The 22,500-nt window shown below is 43.5% G+C and overlaps 1 protein-coding gene across 1 annotated transcript in view; it reads left to right on the forward strand.

Annotated features, from left to right (window-relative positions):
- Positions 1 to 22,500, forward strand: part of LOC118944840 (receptor-type tyrosine-protein phosphatase mu) — a 539,275-nt gene that overhangs the window by 308,703 nt on the left and 208,072 nt on the right. Inside the window, exon 13 of the mRNA XM_090225625.1 lies at positions 9,650 to 9,926. Coding sequence (XP_090081751.1) covers positions 9,650 to 9,926 — 277 coding nt within the window. The remainder of the gene's footprint in view (positions 1 to 9,649; positions 9,927 to 22,500) is intronic.

Genomic DNA, 22,500 nt, shown 5'->3' on the forward strand with positions numbered 1-22,500 from the left:
ACAAGTAGACCCAAGTGACGTGTCTGAAGGTTTTTTCTGTTGTAAGTTCTCCTCTGTATACAGCAGAGACTCATGTCAAGCCCACCGTTCAATAGTTGCTACCGAAACAAAAAATATTGTTTTATTTGAGAGACCGAGGTATTTCACCATGTTGAATAAAATGTGTCAAAAGAATTTGAATGTTCAATTGATCCAAAATCCACATTAATTGGGCCCTATAAAATTGTTTTTTTTTTTCCTTATTCCTTTAAAAAATATATATATATTCTATTTTCGTTTTTTTGTTTCTCCAGGTTTCAGTAGAAAAACAACATTGGATGTTGTAAGTCCACAACAACGGTTAAAACCACATCAGTTTTGAGGTTTGAGAAAAACCTAAGAAATGTGGATTTTTGTAGTTAACCTTTAATTAAACTGTGCACCAATCAGAGACCGTTGTTTGGTTAGTGATGTTTCTGTTGCACTCATGTGATTGCAGAGATCGCAGTTTAATACATTTAGCCTTCGAGCACCAGGGAGGGGGAGCAGGTGCAGGTGTCACACATTTTATATTGTTCTGAAATTGATTACTCACTTCGTTGGCTGGCCCTCACTTCATATTCATTGTCAAACCCACTGGCTCCAGGTAATCTATAAGCCTTTCCTAGGTAAAGCCACGCCTTATCTCAGCTCACTGGTCACCATAGCAGCACCCAACTGTAGCACGCGCTCCAGCAGGTATATTTCACTGGTCACCCCCAGTTCTCTGCTGCTGCCAATGACTGGAAGGAATTGGAACGAATTGCAACATTCACTGAAGCTGGAGACTTATATCTCCATCACTAACTTTAAGTATCAGCTGTCAGAGCAGCTTACCGATCATTGCACCTGTACATAGCCCATCTGTAAATAACCCACCCAACTACCTCATCCCCATATTGTTTTTTAACATTTTTTGCTCCTTTGCACCCCAGTATCTCTACTATCGCAAATTCATCTTCTCCACATCTATCACTCCAGTGTTTATTTGCTAAATTGTAATTATTATTTTTTATTTTTTTATTTTATTTCACCTTTATTTTTCCAGGTAGGCTAGTTGAGAACAAGTTCTCATTTGCAACTGCGACCTGGCCAAGATAAAGCATAGCAGTGTGAACAGACAACAACACAGAGTTACACATGGAGTAAACAATAAACAAGTCAATAACACAGTAGAAAAAAAGAAAAAAAAGAGTCTATATGCAATGTGTGCAAAAGGCATGAGGAGGTAGGCGAATAATTACAATTTAGCAGATTAACACTGGAGTGATAAATGATCAGATGGTCATGTGCAGGTAGAGATACTGGTGTGAGAGCAGAAAAGTAAATAAATAAAAACAGTATGGGGATGAGGTAGGTAAATTGGGTGGGCTATTTACCGATGGACTATGTACAGCTGCAGCGGTCGGTTAGCTGCTCAGATAGCAGATGTTTAAAGTTGGTGAAGGAGATAAAAGTCTCCAACTTCAGCGATTTTTGCAGTCGCAGGCAGCAGAGAACTGGAACGAAAGGCGGCCAAATGAGAGATGACCAGTGAGATATACCTGCTGGAGGGCGTGCTACGGGTGGGTGTTGCCATCATGACCAGTGACCTGAGATAAGGCGGAGCTTTACCTAGCATGGACTTGAAGATGACCTGGAGCCAGTGGGTCTGGCGACGAATATGTAACGAGGGCCAGCCGACTAGAGCATACAGGCCGCAGTGGTGGGTGGTATAAGGTGCTTTAGTAACAAACCGGATGGCACTGTGATAGACTGCATCCAGTTTGCTGAGTAGAGTGTTGGAAGCTATTTTGTAGATGACATTGCCGAAGTCGAGGATCGGTAGGATGGTCAGTTTTACTAGGGTAAGTTTGGCGGCGTGAGTGAAGGAGGCTTTGTTGTGGAATACAAAGCCTACTCTAGATTTGATTTTAGATTGGAGATGTTTGATATGCGTCTGGAAGGAGAGTTTACAGTCTAGCCAGACACCTAGGTACCTATAGATGTCCACATATTCTAGGTCGGAACCATCCAGGGTGGTGATGCTAGTCGGGCGTGCGGGTGCAGGCAGCGAACGGTTGAAAAGCATGCATTTGGTTTTACTAGCGTTTAAGAGCAGTTGGAGGCCACGGAAGGAGTGTTGTATGGCATTGCAGATCGTTTGGAGTTTAGATAGCACAGTTTCCAAGGAAGGGCCAGAAGTATACAGAATGGTGTCGTCTGCGTAGAGGTGGATCAGGGAATCGCCCGCAGCAAGAGCAACATCATTGATGTATACAGAGAAAAGAGTCGGCCCGAGAATTGAACCCTGTGGTACCTCCATAGAGACTGCCAGAAGACCGGACAACATGCCCTCCGATTTGACACACTGAACTCTGTCAGCAAAGTAGTTGGTGAACCAGGCAAGGCAGTCATTAGAAAAACCGAGGCTACTGAGTCTGCCGATAAGAATATGGTGATTGACAGAGTCGAAAGCCGAAATTTTGTCACTATGGCCTATTTACTACCTTACCTCCCTTATCTTACTTCATTTGCACACACTGTATATAGACTTTTTATATTGTATTATTGACTGTATGTTTTGTTTATTCCATGTGTAACTCTGTGTCGTTGTTTGTGTCGCACTGCTTTGCTTTATCTTGGCCAGGTCGCAGTTGTAAATGAGAACTTGTTCTCAACTGGCCTACCTGGTTAAATAAAGGTGAACTGGCCTACCTGGTTAAATAAAGGTGAACTGGCCTCCCTGGTTAAATAAAGGTGAACTGGTCTACCTGGTTAAATAAAGGTGAACTGGCCAACCTGGTTAAATAAAGGTGAACTGGTCTACCTGGTTAAATAAAGGTGATCTGGCCTACCTGGTTAATTAAAGGTGAACTGGCCTACCTGGTTAAATAAAGGTGAACTGGCCTACCTGGTTAAATAAAGGTGATCTGGCCTACCTGGTTAAATAAAGGTGATCTGGCCTACCTGGTTAAATAAAGGTGATCTGGCCTACCTGGTTAAATAAAGGTGAACTGGCCTACCTGGTTAAATAAAGGTGAACTGGCCTACCTGGTTAAATAAAGGTGAACTGGTCTACCTGGTTAAATAAAGGTGATCTGGCCTACCTGGTTAAATAAAGGTGAACTGGCCTACCTGGTTAAATAAAGGTGAACTGGCCTACCTGGTTAAATAAAGGTGATCTGGCCTACCTGGTTAAATAAAGGTGATCTGGCCTACCTGGTTAAATAAAGGTGATCTGGCCTACCTGGTTAAATAAAGGTGAACTGGCCTACCTGGTTAAATAAAGGTGATCTGGCCTACCTGGTTAAATAAAGGTGAACTGGCCTCCCTGGTTAAATAAAGGTGAACTGGTCTACCTGGTTAAATAAAGGTGAACTGGCCTACCTGGTTAAATAAAGGTGAACTGATCTACCTGGTTAAATAAAGGTGATCTGGCCTACCTGGTTAAATAAAGGTGAACTGGCCTACCTGGTACATACTGTATTCTGGACATAACTCATCCATATGTACAGTACATACTGTATTCTGGACATAACTCATCCATATGTACAGTACATACTGTATTCTGGACATAGCTCATCCATATGTACAGTACATACTGTATTCTGGACATAACTCATCCATATGTACAGTACACACTGTATTCTGGACATAGCTCATCCATATGTACAGTACATACTGTATTCTGGACATAACTCATCCATATGTACAGTATATACTGTATTCTGGACATAGCTCATCCATATGTACAGTACATACTGTATTCTGGACATAGCTCATCCATATGTACAGTACATACTGTATTCTGGACATAGCTCATCCATATGTACAGTACATACTGTATTCTGGACATAACTCATCCATATGTACAGTACATACTGTATTCTGGACATAACTCATCCATATGTACAGTACATACTGTATTCTGGACATAACTCATCCATATGTACAGTACATACTGTATTCTGGACATAGCTCATCCATATGTACAGTACATACTGTATTCTGGACATAACTCATCCATATGTACAGTACATACTGTATTCTGGACATAACTCATCCATATGTACAGTACATACTGTATTCTGGACATAACTCATCCATATGTACAGTACATACTGTATTCTGGACATAACTCATCCATATGTACAGTACATACTGTATTCTGGACATAACTCATCCATATGAACAGTACATACTGTATTCTGGACATAACTCATCCATATGTACAGTACATACTGTATTCTGGACATAACTCATCCATATGTACAGTACATACTGTATTCTGGACATAGCTCATCCATATGAACAGTACATACTGTATTCTGGACATAACTCATCCATATGTACAGTACAGACTGTATTCTGGACATAACTCATCCATATGAACAGTACATACTGTATTCTGGACATAACTCATCCATATAACTCCTATTGTACATACCTTTTTCCTACTTAGATATGTTCCATACTATCTATACACACATTTATATTCCGGAGTTTGACATTGCCCGTAATTGCTCTTTCTGATATTTTCTAATATTTTTTAACTTGTGTATTGTACTATTAGACATTACACTGCACCTGCTTTAACATCTGCTAATCTGAGTACTTGATAAATACACTTTGATTTGAAAATAATCACACAAATGCCCACTGGTGTCAATACAGTTGTCATCCTGGGCCTGTAAGAAAACTTTTACTAATACAGCCTTGGTAGGGGGAAAAGCATTTTTTTTCAGGTAGATTGTGTTGACAAACACATCAAATATTGAACTCTTCCTAACAAATGTGAAGACGCTGTCACTCTTTTAAAACATTGCCTAAATCCACAGGAGAGACTGACTGCCACCTCCGCTCCCTCTCTCTCTCTGTCTGTCTCTCTGCTGTCTCACTCTCAGTTCAATTCAATTCAAAGGGCTTCATTGGCATGGGAAACATATGTTTACATTGCCAAAGCAAGTGAAATACATAAATGTCTCTCTCGATCCCTTTCTCTCTCTCTCTCTTTTAATAGTTAGTAAAAGTTTCTTACTCTCTATCTTTGTGTATGTGTCTCTCTCTCCCTTTCTCTTGCTTTGAGTTTTTGTGTCTCTCTCTCTCCCTTTCTCTTTCTTTGAGTTTCTGTGTCTCTCTCTCTCTCTACCCCCCTCTCTCTCTCGCTCTCTCTCTTGCTCTCTACTCCCCCCTCTCTCTCTCTCTCTCTTGCTCTCTACTCCCCCTCTCTCTCTCTCTCTCTCTACTCTCTCTCTCTCTCTCTCTCTCTCTCTCTCTCTCTTGCTCTCTACTCCCCCTCTCTCTCTCTCTCTCTCTCTACCCCCCCTCTCTCTCTCGCTCTCTCTTGCTCTCTACTCCCCCTCTCTCTCTCTCTCTCTCTCTCTCTCTCTTGCTCTCTACTCCCCCTCTCTCTCTCTCTCTCTCTCTCTCTCTTGCTCTCTACTCCCCCCTCTCTCCCCCCCTCTCTCTCTCTCTACCCCCCCCCCCACTCTCTCACCTCTTATTAACCTCTTTGCTCATTTATTTTTCAAACTCTCAAAGGTCACCATCTCTTTCCATTTCCTCTCAGTGGAGGCCTATTTGTTTAGTTGAATCACTACCCAGCCCCCCCGAAAACCAGATAGAACCCATCACAGTGATGTCTCTGTCTGGGATGGCCTCTCTGTCTGGGAAGGCCTCTCTGTCTGGGATGGCCTCTCTGTCTGGGATGGCCTCTCTGTCTGGGATGGCCTCTCTGTCTGGCCTCTCTGTATAGGAAGGCCTCCTTAGCATGGAGAGAAAGTATCTATGTAATAGACGGCTGTGTTAGTATTCTCCTCACACCGACAGACCTGTTAGCTACATCTATTGAGTTACCAGCTGTGAGAGAGAGAGAGAGAGAGAGAGAGAGAGAGAGAGAGAGAGAGAGAGAGAGAGAGAGAGAGAGAGAGAGAGAGAGAGAGAGAGAGAGAGAGAGAGAGAGAGAGAGAGAGAGAGAGAGAGAGACAGAGAGACAGAGACAGAGAGAGAGAGCGTGTAGGGCAGGAAGAATAACAAACCTTGATTGGAGAGGCTTGTCTGACATTCATTTTAAAAGGACGTGTTTAAAACTACAACACAGCAGCTAATTACCACCGTGATAGAACAGAGAAATGGAAAAGTCATTTCAGAAGTCACAAGTGTTTGATGAAAAGTTCAATCGATGCTGTCTTCTGCTGGGGGCGACACTGACGTGCACTGTACACACCTCTCGGGAATTACGAAAACTAAAAACTCAAGTTTTCAAAAAAAGTTAATTACAGTCATGTTTGAACGTACAGAGAAAACGAAAAGGGAAATTTGCTAAATAGTCTTTGTTAGTAGGACGGCAGGTAGCCTTGTGGTTAGAGTGTAGGGACGGCAGGTAGCCTAGTGGTTAGAGTGTAGGGACGGCAGGTAGCCTAGTGGTTAGAGTGTAGGGACGGCAGGTAGCCTAGTGGTTAGAGTGTAGGGACGACAGGTAGCCTAGTGGTTAGAGTGTAGGGACGGCAGGTAGCCTAGTGGCTAGAGTGTAGGGACGACAGGTAGCCTAGTGGTTAGAGTGTAGGGACGGCAGGTAGCCTAGTGGTTAGAGTGTAGGGACGGCAGGTAGCCTAGTGGTTAGAGTGTAGGGACGGCAGGTAGCCTAGTGGTTAGAGTGTAGGGACGGCAGGTAGCCTAGTGGTTAGAGTGTAGGGACGGCAGGTGGCCTAGTGGTTAGAGTGTAGGGACGGCAGGTAGCCTAGTGGTTAGAGTGTAGGGACGGCATGTAGCCTAGTGGTTAGAGTGTAGGGACGGCAGGTAGCCTAGTGGTTAGAGTGTAGGGACGGCAGGTAGCCTAGTTGTTATAGTGTAGAGGTGGCAGGTAGCCTAGTGGTTAGAGTGTAGGGACGGCAGGTAGCCTAGTTTAGAGTGTAGAGGGGGCAGGTAGCCTAGTGGTTAGAGTGTAGAGGGGGCAGGTAGCCTAGTGGTTAGAGTGTAGGGACGACAGGTAGCCTAGTGGTTAGAGTGTAGGGACGGCAGGTAGCCTAGTTGTTAGAGTGTAGGGACGGCAGGTAGCCTAGTGGTTAGAGTTTTGGGCCAGTGACTAAAAAGGTTGCTGGTCGAAATACCTGACAAGTTGAAACATCTGTCCATGTGCCCTTGAGCAAGGCACTTAACCCTAATCTGCTCCAGGGACTCCGTACTACTATGGATGACCCTGTCAAACAACACATTTCACTGCACCTCATTTAAAAAATATATTTTTCTTAGCAATAATTAGCTTGTTGACATTCGTGTTCTATCTTATCTCATTTAGATTTGTCTTTACATTCATATAGAACGGGACATTACCATAATGCCATAACAGAGGTGAGCTGTTTTTGTGCTGTTCAATTAATTAATGAGAAGATAATGCATTTACACTGGTAGTCTACTGCAGAAACCCATTTACACTGGTATTCTACTGCAGAAACCCATTTACACTGGTATTCTACTGCAGAAACCCATTTACACTGGTATTCTACTGCAGAGACCCATTTACACTGGTATTCTACTACAGAAACCCATTTACACTGGTATTCTACTACAGAAACCCATTTACACTGGTATTCTACTGCAGAGACCCATTTACACTGGTATTCTACTACAGAAACCCATTTACACTGGTATTCTACTGCAGAAACCCATTTACACTGGTATTCTACTGCAGAACCCCATTTACACTGGTATTCTACTACAGAAACCCATTTACACTGGTATTCTACTACAGAAACCCATTTACACTGGTATTCTACTGCAGAAACCCATTTACACTGGTATTCTACTGCAGAGACCCATTTACACTGGTATTCTACTGCATAAATACTAATAAACTACATTTCTAGGCTAGAGTTCAGTGAGTTCAGGCCATGTGCAGCAGCAAGCTAGAACCGACCAGCCTTGAAGATGAATGTAATCGGGATGGTAATCTGACATTTGGATTGGTTGATCTCTAATAAATGATGTTTGTCTGGAAACTGTACGTATGAAAAGGTTATAAATAAATATAAATATAGTTAATAAATATAGTTAATTAAATGACATATGTCTACATTAACAACCACTGCCTCCCCCGATGGTCTTTTCATCAAAGTCTCAGATTATTAAAACTGAAAGTAGAACATTTTAGCTAAAGATCCAAACTACCCTGACTGTATAATCTCACAGAAGATTGTTTTACATGGTTAGAATTCAGTGATGAATTATCCATATGTGTACCGGGTGTGCTCTTTAACCTTTAATGCTTCATAAGGTGTTTGACCTTTCACCCCCCAGTGCTTCATATGGTGTTTGACCTTTCACTTCCCAGTGCTTCATTAGGTGTTTGACCTTTCACCCCCCCAGTGCTTCATAAGGTGTTTGACCTTTCACCCCCCAGTGCTTCATATGGTGTTTGACCTTTCACCCCCCCAGTGCTTCATAAGGTGTTTGACCTTTCACCCCCCAGTGCTTCATATGGTGTTTGACCTTTCACTTCCCAGTGCTTCATATGGTGTTTGACCTTTCACCCCAAGTTCTTCAAAAGGTGTTTGTAGGGTTGTTAATGAACCTTGTGGTCCTAGTGAGGTCTTGGTGAAGCTCTATACCACACAACAGCCTAATTTACATGGGAACGGGGTTTGGGTCATGTCCCACAAATATTAGAAAGAGACAATATTGTCCCCCCGAAGTGGTGCAGTGGTCTAAGGAACAGCATCTCAGTGCTAGAGGCGTCACTACAGACCCTGGTTTGATTCCAGGCTGTATTACAACCGGCCGTGATTGGGAGTCACATAGGGTCTCGCACAATTGGCCTAGCATCGTCCGGGTTTGGCCGGGGTAGGCCGTCATTGTAAATAAGAATTTGTTCTTAACTGACTTGCCTAGTTAAAACAAGGTTAAATAAAAAATAAAAAAATATGTTCCTTCCTAGGTTTTATAGACACCCTGGTTAGAACATTTCTGAAATCAGAAAGGAATAAGTGGGAAATCCAGAATCCTAAAACCATGATTTCTGGAAAAGTGGGGAATTTTGGAAAAGTTTTTTGATTTTTTTTTGCAACCTAATGTTGAAGAGAAACCACAGAGTTCTCTCAGATCCTTCCTTATAAAATAGTAATCCAGTATATCGCTATACTACCTCACTTAGTGCAGCTGGACTGGGAGGAGAGAGGTGTTTAAATATTAACTACTGCTGACAGGCAGCAGGAGGAATCACAACACTAATTAACTGTCCCCTTAACGAGGGCAGGGGTTAGAGGTCAGAGGGTAGGTTGTGTCAGGACACCTGGGTCACAGACAGACAGGAAGAGGGAACCATAAAGAGATAGTTTAGGTTCGTAGAAAACATCTTAGGTGTGTGTTGATAATGGTCATACTACAACAGGGGTTCAACTGGGTTTCTTGGTACGCAAATGAAAACAAATCAGTTGGTTATTTAAAGTCTTACATCATATATTTTACAAATATGCTTTGTTTATTCTAGAATACTGTATTCACATATCCCCCCCATTTTTTCCCCTATCTTACCTCTCTCCCCTTCTTCACCCCTTCCCCCATATTCTCTCTCCCCTCCTTCTCCCACTCTTACCTCTATCCCCTCCATCTTACCTCTCTTCCCTCCTCCCACATCTTACCCCCCCCCCCATAGTGGGTACCAGGTGGTGGTAGAAGAGGAGAGGCCTCAGAGGGCGAGGAGGGGAGCGGTTGAGATTCTCCGCTGTTACCCTGTCCCCATCCACTTCCAGAACTCCACGGTCCTGAACTCTGGGTACTACTTCACAGCTGAGTTCCTCGCCATAGGGCTACAGGCTACTCAACCCTTCACTGTGGGAGACAACAAGACCTACGGTGGATACTGGAACGCCCCCCTACTGCCCCAGAAGAGCTACAGCATCTACTACCAGGCGGTCAGCACGGCTAACGGGGTGGGTACCTCAACTAGGGATATTAAGGTGTGTGTGTTAATGGTTGTTCTAGTGGTATTATGGTAATGGGTATTGGAACGCCCCCCTACTGCCGCAGAAGAGCTATAGCAAATACTACCAGGCTGTGAGCACAACTAATGGGGTTGGGACCAGTGGTAGCATCCACTCACTCACTCGGAAGTTTACATACACCTTAGCCAAATACATTTAAACTCAATTTTTCACAATTCCTGACATTTAATCCTAGTAACAATTCTCTGTCTTAGGTCAGTTAGGATCACCACTTTATTTTAAGAATGTGAAATGAATGTGAAAGAATGTGAAATGTCAGAATAATAGTAGAGAGAATTATTTATTTCAACTTTTATTTCTTTCATCACATTCCCAGTGGGTCAGAAGCTTATATACACTCAATTAGTAGGTAGCATTGCCTTTAAATTGTTGGGTCAAACTTAGGTCTAACGTTTCGGGTGGGATTGAGGTCAGGGCTTTGTGATGGCCACTCCAATATGTTGACTTTGTTGTCCTTAAGCCATTTTGCCACAACTTCGGAAGTATGCTTGAGGTCATTGTCCATTTGGAAGATCCATTTGCAAGCATCCTTTAACTTCCTGACTGATGTCTTGAGATGTTGCTTCAATTTATTTATTTATTTCACCTTTATTTAACCAGGTAGGCAAGTTGAGAACAAGTTCTCATTTACAATTGCGACCTGATCAATATATCCACATCATTTTCCATCCTCATGATGCCATCTATTTTGTGAAGTGCACCAGTCCCTCCAGCAGCAAAGCACCCCCACAACATGATGCTGCCACCCCCGTGCTTCACAGTTGGGATGGTGTTCTTCAGCTTGCAAGTCTCCCCCTTTTTCCTCCAAACATAACGATGCTCATTATGGCCAAACAGTTCTATTTTTGTTTCATCAGACCAGAGGACATTTCTCCAAAAAGTACGATCTTTGTCCCCATGTGCAGTTGCAAACCGTAGTCTGTCTTTTTTATGGCAGTTTTGGAGCAGTGGCTTCTTCCTTGCAGAGCGGCCTTTCATGTTATGTCGATATAGGACTCGTTTTACAGTGGATGTAGATACTTTGCACCTGTTTCCTCCAGCATCTTCACAAGGTCCTTTGCTGTTGTCCTGGGATTGATTTGCACTTTTCGCACCAAAGTTAATCTGTTGGAGAGAGAACGCGTCTCTTTCCTGAGCGGTATGACGGCTGCGTGGTCCCATGGTGTTTATACTTGCATACAATTGTTTGTACAGATGAACGTGGCACCTTCAGGCATTTGGAATTTGCTCCCAAAGATGAACCAGACTTGTGGATGTCTACAATTTTTTTGGGACGTCTTGGCTGATTTCTTTTGAATTTCCCATGATGTCAAGCAAAGAGACACTGAGTTTGAAGGTAGGCCTTGAAATACATCCACAGGTGCACCTCCAATTGACTTAAATTATGTCAATTAGCCTATCAGAAGCTTCTAAAGCCTTGACATAATTTTCTGGAATTTTCCAATCAGTTTAAAGGCACAGTCAACTTAGTGTATGTAAACTTCTGACCCACTGGAATTGTGATACAGTGGATTATAAGTGAAATAATCTGTCTGTAAACAATTGTTGGAAAAATTACTTGTGTCATGCACAAAGTAGAAGTCCTAACCGACTTGCCAAAACTATAGTTTGTTATTAACAAGAAATGTGTGGAGTGGTTTGAATGAGTTTTAATGACTCCAACCTAAGTGTATGTAAACTTCCGACTTCAACTGTACATACATACCAGTCAAAATTTTGGACACACCTCATTCTAGGGTTTTTTACTTTATTTTTACTATTTTCTTCCATTCACCCAGCTTAATGTAACAGTGATAGGTTTAGATTACTGTCATTCACCCAGCTTAATGTAACAGTGATAGGTTTAGATTACTGTCATTCACCCAGCTTAATGTAACAGTGATAGGTTTAGGTTACTGTCATTCACCCAGCTTAATGTAACAGTGATAGGTTTAGGTTACTGTCATTCACCCAGCTTAATGTAACAGTGATAGGTTTAGATTACTGTCATTCACCCAGCTTAATGTAACAGTGATAGGTTTAGGTTACTGTGATTCACCCAGCTTAATGTAACAGTGATAGGTTTAGGTTACTGTCATTCACCCAGCTTAATGTAACAGTGATAGGTTTAGATTACTGTCATTCACCCAGCTTAATGTAACAGTGATAGGTTTAGGTTACTGTCATTCACCTAGCTTAATGTAACAGTGATAGGTTTAGGTTACTGTCATTCACCCAGCTTAATGTAACAGTGATAGGTTTAGGTTACTGTCATTCACCCAGCTTAATGTAACAGTGATAGGTTTAGGTTACTGTCATTCACCCAGCTTAATGTAACAGTGATAGGTTTAGGTTACTGTCATTCACCCAGCTTAATGTAACAGTGATAGGTTTAGATTACTGTCATTCACCCAGCTTAATGTAACAGTGATAGGTTTAGGTTACTGTCATTCACCTAGCTTAATGTAACAGTGATAGGTTTAGGTTACTGTCATTCACCCAGCTTAATGTAACAGTGATAGGTTTAGGTTACTGTCATTCACCCAGCTTAATGTAACAGTGATAGGTTTAGGTTACTGTCATTCACCCAGCTTAATGTAACAGTGATAGGTTTAGGTTACTGTCATTCACCCAGCTTAATGTAACAGTGATAGGTTTAGGTTACTGTCATTCACCCAGCTTAATGTAACAGTGATAGGTTTAGGTTACTGTCATTCACCCAGCTTAATGTAACAGTGATAGGTTTAGGTTACTGTCATTCACCCAGCTTAATGTAACAGTGATAGGTTTAGGTTACTGTCATTCACCCAGCTTAATGTAACAGTGATAGGTTTAGGTTACTGTCATTCACCCAGCTTAATGTAACAGTGATAGGTTTAGGTTACTGTCATTCACCCAGCTTAATGTAACAGTGATAGGTTTAGGTTACTGTCATTCACCCAGCTTAATGTAACAGTGATAGGTTTAGGTTACTGTCATTCACCCAGCTTAATGTAACAGTGATAGGTTTAGGTTACTGTCATTCACCCAGCTTAATGTAACAGTGATAGGTTTAGGTTACTGTCATTCACCCAGCTTAATGTAACAGTGATAGGTTTAGGTTACTGTCATTCACCCAGCTTAATGTAACAGTGATAGGTTTAGGTTACTGTCATTCACCCAGCTTAATGTAACAGTGATAGGTTTAGGTTACTGTCATTCACCCAGCTTAATGTAACAGTGATAGGTTTAGGTTACTGTCATTCATAGTCCATTCACCCAGCTTAATGTAACAGTGATAGGTTTAGGTTACTGTCATTCATATTCACCCAGCTTAATGTAACAGTGATAGGTTTAGGTTACTGTCATTCATATTCACCCAGCTTAATGTAACAGTGATAGGTTTAGGTTACTGTCATTCACCCAGCTTAATGTAACAGTGATAGGTTTAGGTTACTGTCATTCACCCAGCTTAATGTAACAGTGATAGGTTTAGGTTACTGTCATTCACCCAGCTTAATGTAACAGTGATAGGTTTAGGTTACTGTCATTCACCCAGCTTAATGTAACAGTGATAGGTTTAGATTACTGTCATTCACCCAGCTTAATGTAACAGTGATAGGTTTAGGTTACTGTCATTCACCCAGCTTAATGTAACAGTGATAGGTTTAGGTTACTGTCATTCACCCAGCTTAATGTAACAGTGATAGGTTTAGATTACTGTCATTCACCCAGCTTAATGTAACAGTGATAGGTTTAGGTTACTGTCATTCACCTAGCTTAATGTAACAGTGATAGGTTTAGGTTACTGTCATTCACCCAGCTTAATGTAACAGTGATAGGTTTAGGTTACTGTCATTCACCCAGCTTAATGTAACAGTGATAGGTTTAGGTTACTGTCATTCACCCAGCTTAATGTAACAGTGATAGGTTTAGGTTACTGTCATTCACCCAGCTTAATGTAACAGTGATAGGTTTAGATTACTGTCATTCACCCAGCTTAATGTAACAGTGATAGGTTTAGGTTACTGTCATTCACCTAGCTTAATGTAACAGTGATAGGTTTAGGTTACTGTCATTCACCCAGCTTAATGTAACAGTGATAGGTTTAGGTTACTGTCATTCACCCAGCTTAATGTAACAGTGATAGGTTTAGGTTACTGTCATTCACCCAGCTTAATGTAACAGTGATAGGTTTAGGTTACTGTCATTCACCCAGCTTAATGTAACAGTGATAGGTTTAGGTTACTGTCATTCACCCAGCTTAATGTAACAGTGATAGGTTTAGGTTACTGTCATTCACCCAGCTTAATGTAACAGTGATAGGTTTAGGTTACTGTCATTCACCCAGCTTAATGTAACAGTGATAGGTTTAGGTTACTGTCATTCACCCAGCTTAATGTAACAGTGATAGGTTTAGGTTACTGTCATTCACCCAGCTTAATGTAACAGTGATAGGTTTAGGTTACTGTCATTCACCCAGCTTAATGTAACAGTGATAGGTTTAGGTTACTGTCATTCACCCAGCTTAATGTAACAGTGATAGGTTTAGGTTACTGTCATTCACCCAGCTTAATGTAACAGTGATAGGTTTAGGTTACTGTCATTCACCCAGCTTAATGTAACAGTGATAGGTTTAGGTTACTGTCATTCACCCAGCTTAATGTAACAGTGATAGGTTTAGGTTACTGTCATTCACCCAGCTTAATGTAACAGTGATAGGTTTAGGTTACTGTCATTCACCCAGCTTAATGTAACAGTGATAGGTTTAGGTTACTGTCATTCACCCAGCTTAATGTAACAGTGATAGGTTTAGGTTACTGTCATTCACCCAGCTTAATGTAACAGTGATAGGTTTAGGTTACTGTCATTCATAGTCCATTCACCCAGCTTAATGTAACAGTGATAGGTTTAGGTTACTGTCATTCATATTCACCCAGCTTAATGTAACAGTGATAGGTTTAGGTTACTGTCATTCATATTCACCCAGCTTAATGTAACAGTGATAGGTTTAGGTTACTGTCATTCACCCAGCTTAATGTAACAGTGATAGGTTTAGGTTACTGTCATTCACCCAGCTTAATGTAACAGTGATAGGTTTAGGTTACTGTCATTCACCCAGCTTAATGTAACAGTGATAGGTTTAGATTACTGTCATTCACCCAGCTTAATGTAACAGTGATAGGTTTAGGTTACTGTCATTCACCCAGCTTAATGTAACAGTGATAGGTTTAGGTTACTGTCATTCACCCAGCTTAATGTAACAGTGATAGGTTTAGGTTACTGTCATTCACCCAGCTTAATGTAACAGTGATAGGTTTAGATTACTGTCATTCACCCAGCTTAATGTAACAGTGATAGGTTTAGGTTACTGTCATTCACCCAGCTTAATGTAACAGTGATAGGTTTAGGTTACTGTCATTCACCCAGCTTAATGTAACAGTGATAGGTTTAGGTTACTGTCATTCACCCAGCTTAATGTAACAGTGACAGGTTTAGGTTACTGTCATTCATATTCCATTCACCCAGCTTAATGTAACAGTGATAGGTTTAGGTTACTGTCATTCACCCAGCTTAATGTAACAGTGATAGGTTTAGATTACTGTCATTCACCCAGCTTAATGTAACAGTGATAGGTTTAGGTTACTGTCATTCACCCAGCTTAATGTAACAGTGATAGGTTTAGGTTACTGTCATTCACCCAGCTTAATGTAACAGTGATAGGTTTAGGTTACTGTCATTCACCCAGCTTAATGTAACAGTGATAGGTTTAGGTTACTGTCATTCATATTCCATTCACCCAGCTTAATGTAACAGTGATAGGTTTAGATTACTGTCATTCATAGTCCATTCACCCAGCTTAATGTAACAGTGATAGGTTTAGGTTACTGTCATTCATATTCCAGTCACCCAGTGCAATGTAACAGTGATAGGTTTAGATTACTGTCATTCATATTCCAGTCACCCAGCTTAATGTAACAGTGATAGGTTTAGGTTACTGTCATTCATATTCCATTCACCCAGTTCAATGTAACATCGATAGGTTTAGGCTACTCCATGATACTAGAATGTTCCCTATCCCCATCATGAGGTTGCTACAACCTAGCCTATGAATGAAAGTTTACAACGTTACAGTACCAGTCAAAATTTGGACACACCTACCCGTGTTTTTCTTTATTTTCTACATTGTAGAATAATAGTGAAGACATCTAAACTAGGAAATAACACATATAGAATCATGTAGTAACCAAAAAAGTGTTGAACAAATCAAAATATATTTTATATTTGAGATTATTCAAAGTAGCCACCCTTTTCCTTGATGACAGCTTTGCACACTCTTGGGATTCTCTCAACCAGCTTCATGTCACCTGGAATCCATTTCAATTAAAAGGGTGTGCCTTGTTAAAAGTTCATTTGTTTAATTTCTTTCCTTCTTAATGCGTTTGAGCCAATCAGTTTTGTTGTGATAAGGTTGAGGTGGTATACAGAAGATAGCCCTATTTGGTAAAAGAGCAAGACCATATTAGGGCAAGAACAAGAAGGTCAGTCAGGAACATTTGAAGAACTTCGAATGTTGCTTCAACTGCTACCGCAAAAAAAAAAAAAAAAACATCAAGAGCTGTGATGAAACTGGCTCTCATGAGGACCGCCAGAGAATAGGAAGACACAGAGTTACCTCTGCTGCAGAGGATAAGTTCATTAGAGTTAACTGGCTCTCATGAGGACCGCCAGAGAATAGGAAGACACAGAGTTACCTCTGTTGCAGAGGAAAAGTTCATTAGAGTCACCAGCCTCACAAATGTCAGCCCAAATAAATGCTTCACAGAGTTCAAGTAACAGACTCATCTCAACATCAACTGTTCAGAGGAGACTGTGTGAATCAAGCCTTCATGGTCAAATTGCTGCAAAGAAACCACTGCTAAAGGACACCAATAAGACAAATAAACTTGCTTAGGCCAGGAAACACGAGCAGTGGACATCAGACTGGTGGAAATGTGTCCAAATTTGATAATTTTGGCTCCAACCTCTATGTATTTGTGAGACACAGCGGAGGTGTGATTTATTTAGAATCCAAGGCACACTTAACTAGCATAGTTGCCACAGCATTCTGCAGCGATACACCATCCCATCTGGTTTGGGCTTAGTGGGACTATCATTTGTTTTTCATCAGGACAATGACCCAACTCATCTCCAGGCTGTGTAAGGGATATTTGACCAATAAGGAGAGTGATGGAGTGCTACATCAAATGACCTGGCCTCCAGCATCACACGACCTCAACCCAATTGGTTACTGCTACAGGGCTGGTTTACTGCTACAGGGCTGGGTTACTGCTACAGGGCTGGGCTTAGTTTAGTAGAGGTTTTCGCCTGCATCACCCAGCAAGTCTCCCTGCTTCTTCGAATGGAGACACACACGGAATCACCCTGCCTGCCTTTTCCAGTGGATCTCTACGCCTGACACCAGACAGTCTTTAATCAGTAGCGTTTTACAGAGCAGGCCGCTCCGGTCGGTCGGTCAGTTGTGGTGATGGGGATTGGTAGGAGGCAGGTTCAACAACAACAGGGTTGTGGATCCTTCAGAGTTCAGCCTCATGGCCTCTCTATCCTCTCTCTGTCGTCAAGTGGCACTTGGCCCTCTCCTCCTCTACTCCTCTCCTGCTCTCTACAAAGCAAAGCTAAGCCGAGGCAGAGGAAGAGAGTTCAATGGTGACTTGAAGAGATCTCAGATTGTGGTCTGGAATGATAATGGGCCCAAAACAGGGTTCTTAAAGAGCTACCACATGTCCTAGAGAGAGAGAGAGAGCGAGAGTGAGAGAGTGAGGGGAAGAGAAAATAAAATGAGGAGAGAGGGATAGCGAGAGATAGATAGAGAGGATGCAAAGCGAGAGATGGGATATATATACTGTATATATAGAGAGAGGGAGATAAAGGAGGGCCAGAGAGACAGAGATTTTAGAGATCTGGAGAAGGAAAGAGAGAACAGATATGTTGGAGAGCTGGAGAAGGAGAGAGAGTGTAACGGTTTTCTTGAATTGAAGGAGAGGCAGACCAAAGCGCAGCGTGGTTATTTTGATTCATGTTTAATAAATCACTTCACATGAACAAACTAACAAAAACAAGAAATGGGAAAACCCAAAACAGCCCTATCTGGTGCAAAGAGAGACACAGAGACAGGAACAATCACCCACAAACACACAGTGAAACCTAGGCTACCTAAGTATGATTCTCAATCAGAGACAACTAATGACACCTGCCTCTGATTGAGAACCATACTAGGCCGAAACATAGAAATACCCAAATCATAGAAAAACAAACAGACTGCCCACCCCAACTCACGCCCTGACCATACTAAAGAATGACAAAACAAAGGAAATAAAGGTCAGAACGTGACAGTACCTCCCCCCCCCCCCCCCCAGGACAGAGGGGCGGAAGCTCTGGACAGAGGGGGGGCACACAGGAAGTGTGGCGAAGCCAGGTAGGAGACCTGCGCCAACTTCCTGTGCTTACCGGGGGGCGAGAGAGACCGGGCAGGCACCGTGTTATGCTGTGGAGCGCAGCCTCTGGGCTGAGGGGCTCTGGCGCCTCTGGGCTGAGGGGCTCTGGCGCCTCTGGGCTGAGGGGCTCTGGCGGCACAGGCGGCCCCTGGCTGACTGGCGGCACTGACGGCCCCTGGCTGACTGGCGGCCACTGGCTGACTGGCGGCACTGGCGGCCCCTGGCTGACTGGTGGCCCCTGGCTGACTGGCGACCCCTGGCTGACTGGCGGCACTGGCGGCCCCTGGCTGACTGGCGGCACTGGCGGCCCCTGGCTGACTGGCGGCACTGGCAGCTCCTTGCAGACTTGCGGCACTGGCGGCGCTGGGCAGACTGGCGGCGCTGGGCAGACGGGTGGCTCAGGCGGCGCTGGGCAGACGGGTGGCTCAGGCGGCGCTGGGCAGACTGTTGGCTCAGATGGCGCTGGGCAGACGGGTGGCTCAGATGGCGCTGGAGAGGAAGGCTCTAGCAGCGCCGCAGAGGAGGGAGACTCCAGCTGCGCTGGAGAGGCGGGAGCACCTGTAGAGACAGCCTGGTGCGGGGGGCTGCCACCGGAGGTCTGGTGCGTGGAGGTGGTACCGGATAGACCGGACCGTGCAGGAGCACTGGAGCTCTTGAGCACCGAGCCTGCCTGCCCAACCTTACCCGGTTGAATGCTCCCGGTCGCCCTGCCAGTGCGGCGAGGTGGAATAGCCCGCACTGGGCTATGCAGGCGAACCGGGGACACCATGCGCAAGGTTGGTGCCATGTAAACCGGCTTCATGGCACTTGGCTCAATGCTCACTCTAGCCCGGCCGCTACGCGGAGCTGGTATGTACTGCACCGGGCTATGCACCCGCACTGGGGACACCGTGTGCTCCACAGCATAACGCGGTGCCTGCCCGGTCTCTCTCGCCCCCCGGTAAGCACAGGAAGTTGGCGCAGGTCTCCTACCTGGCTTCGCCACACTTCCTGTGTGCCCCCCACAAGACATTTTTGGGGCTGACTCTCGGGCTTCCATCCACGCCGCCGTGCTGCCTCCTTATACCAGCGCCTCTCTTCCTTCGCCGCCTCCAGCTCTTCTTTGGGGCGGCGATATTCTCCAGGCTGTGCCCAGGGTCCCTTTCCTTTCAATTCTTCCTCCCATGTCCATTCCTCCTCGCGCTGCTCCTGCTGCCGCTTCTCCTGCTGCTCCTTGGTGACGGCGACACTCCCCTGGTTTTGCCCAGGGTCCTCTCCCGTCGAGGATTTCTTCCCAAGTCCAGAAGTCTTTATCGCGCTGCTCCTGCTGCTGCCCGTTACCACGCCGCTTGGTCCTTTTTGTGGTGGGTGATTCTGTAACGGTTTTCTTGACTTGAAGGAGAGGTTATTTTGATTCATGTTTAATAAAGCACTTCACATGAACAAACTAACAAAAACAAGAAACGTGGAAACCCAAAACAGCCCTATCTGGTGCAAACACAGGAACAATCACCCACAAACACACAGTGAAACCCAGGCTACCTAAGTATGATTCTCAATCATTCTCAACTAATGACACCTGCCTCTGATTGAGAACCATACTAGGCCGAAACATAGAAATACCCAAATCATAGAAAAACAAACAGACTGCCCACCCCAACTCACGCCCTGACCATACTAAAGAATGACAAAACAAAGGAAATAAAGGTCAGAACGTGACAGAGAGAACAGCGATGTTAGAGAGCTGGAGAAGGAGAGAGAGAACAGAGAGGCAACACACGTGATAGAGGAAGGAGTTTACTCTCAGAAGAAAGTTAGTTACTCGTTCCAAAACTTTCTAGGGTGAATTGTAGAGTACCGTAATCAATTAGTTTAATCACGATCCAAACATTCCATCTGTCATCTTGACTAACTGAATCAGGTGTATTAGTGCAGGGCTAGAACGAAACCCTGCACAGCAGGTATCTATCCAGGACTGAAGTTGAATAGTTTAAACTATTCGCAAACTATTTAGAAAGAGGAGCCCACACCAAGACCCTGCCCTACAACCAGACTGCTTAGAGACCTGGGAATTAAGGGCCAGCAAAGCAATCAAAGCTGTATCGGAGGCGGCAGTGGCTCTGGCTGAAGAGGAAAGACCCCAGCTGGGCCCCGAAGTCAGGAGGTATGCGGTCAACAATGCTTGACTCAGGGAGGAGGACGCCCCTGCCATGCATAGTCCCAACTCCTATGACTAATTGGGAGTGGGACGCATGCGTAGGATTGATCACCCTGTCGCTGGCCTGTCGCTGGCCGCCTTTGGGTGTATAGTGGGTGTATAGTGTGAAAGCCCGAAACACCCTAGGAACCAAAGGTACACTACTGACGATGCGCTCCCCAAATTTCATCATTAGCTCTTGGAAGTGCTTTTTATCTGCATATTTTTTAACCTTTACATTTAACTAGGCAAGTCAGTTAAGAACAAATTATTATTTCAATGACGGCCTAGGAACAGTGGGTTAACTGCCTTGTTCAGACGCAGAACGACAGATTTGTACCTTGTCAGCTCGGGGATTTGAACTTGCAACCTTCCGGTTACAAGTCCACCGCTCTAACCACTAGGCTACCCTGCCACTTGCACAAAGGATAGTAACATCTCATCCTGTGTTCTTGGAATCTGTCAACACCTGTCAGTGGGGGATACGGTGGGAGTCAGGACCCTTAGTATGTATAGAGCGGTGTTCACATCCCATAATCAAACTGTCACCAGGGAACTCTACTTAGACTCAAATAAAGAAGACCATAGATTCTCCAAGCTGTAAGAATCAGGGTCTCAGAGGTTGGTTGTATTAAACTAGGGTATTTAATGGGGAGTCAGAGGTTGGTTGTATTAAACTAGGGTATTTAATGAGGTGTCAGAGGTTGGTTGTATTAAACTAGGGTATGTAATGGGGTCTCAGAGGTTGGTTGTATTAAACTAGGGTATGTAATGGGGTGTCAGAGGTTGGTTGTATTAAACTAGGGTATGTAATGGGGTGTCAGAGGTTGGTTGTATTAAACTAGGGTATGTAATGGGGTCTCAGAGGTTGGTTGTATTAAACTAGGGTATGTAATGGGGTGTCAGAGGTTGGTTGTATTAAACTAGGGTATGTAATGGGGTGTCAGAGGTTGGTTGTATTAAACTAGGGTATGTAATGGGGTGTCAGAGGTTGGTTGTATTAAACTAGGGTATGTAATGGGGTCTCAGAGGTTGGTTGTATTAAACTAGGGTATGTAATGGGGTGTCAGAGGTTGGTTGTATTAAACTAGGGTATGTAATGGGGTCTCAGAGGTTGGTTGTATTAAACTAGGGTATGTAATGGGGTCTCAGAGGTTGGTTGTATTAAACTAGGGTATGTAATGGGGTCTCAGAGGTTGGTTGTATTAAACTAGGGTATGTAATGGGGTGTCAGAGGTTGGTTGTATTAAACTAGGGTATGTAATGGGGTGTCAGAGGTTGGTTGTATTAAACTAGGGTATGTAATGGGGTCTCAGAGGTTGGTTGTATTAAACTAGGGTATGTAATGGGGTGTCAGAGGTTGGTTGTATTAAACTAGGGTATGTAATGGGGTGTCAGAGGTTGGTTGTATTAAACTAGGGTATGTAATGGGGTCTCAGAGGTTGGTTGTATTAAACTAGGGTATGTAATGGGGTGTCAGAGGTTGGTTGTATTAAACTAGGGTATGTAATGGGGTCTCAGAGGTTGGTTGTATTAAACTAGGGTATGTAATGGGGTCTCAGAGGTTGGTTGTATTAAACTAGGGTATGTAATGGGGTCTCAGAGGTTGGTTGTATTAAACTAGGGTATGTAATGGGGTGTCAGAGGTTGGTTGTATTAAACTAGGGTATGTAATGGGGTGTCAGAGGTTGGTTGTATTAAACTAGGGTATGTAATGGGGTCTCAGAGGTTGGTTGTATTAAACTAGGGTATGTAATGGGGTGTCAGAGGTTGGTTGTATTAAACTAGGGTATGTAATGGGGTCTCAGAGGTTGGTTGTATTAAACTAGGGTATGTAATGGGGTCTCAGAGGTTGGTTGTATTAAACTAGGGT

This window comes from Oncorhynchus mykiss, chromosome 28 (genome assembly GCF_057628025.1).
Source record: "Oncorhynchus mykiss isolate SJ-2025 chromosome 28, ASM5762802v1, whole genome shotgun sequence".
NCBI classification, from domain to species: Eukaryota; Metazoa; Chordata; class Actinopteri; order Salmoniformes; family Salmonidae; genus Oncorhynchus; species Oncorhynchus mykiss.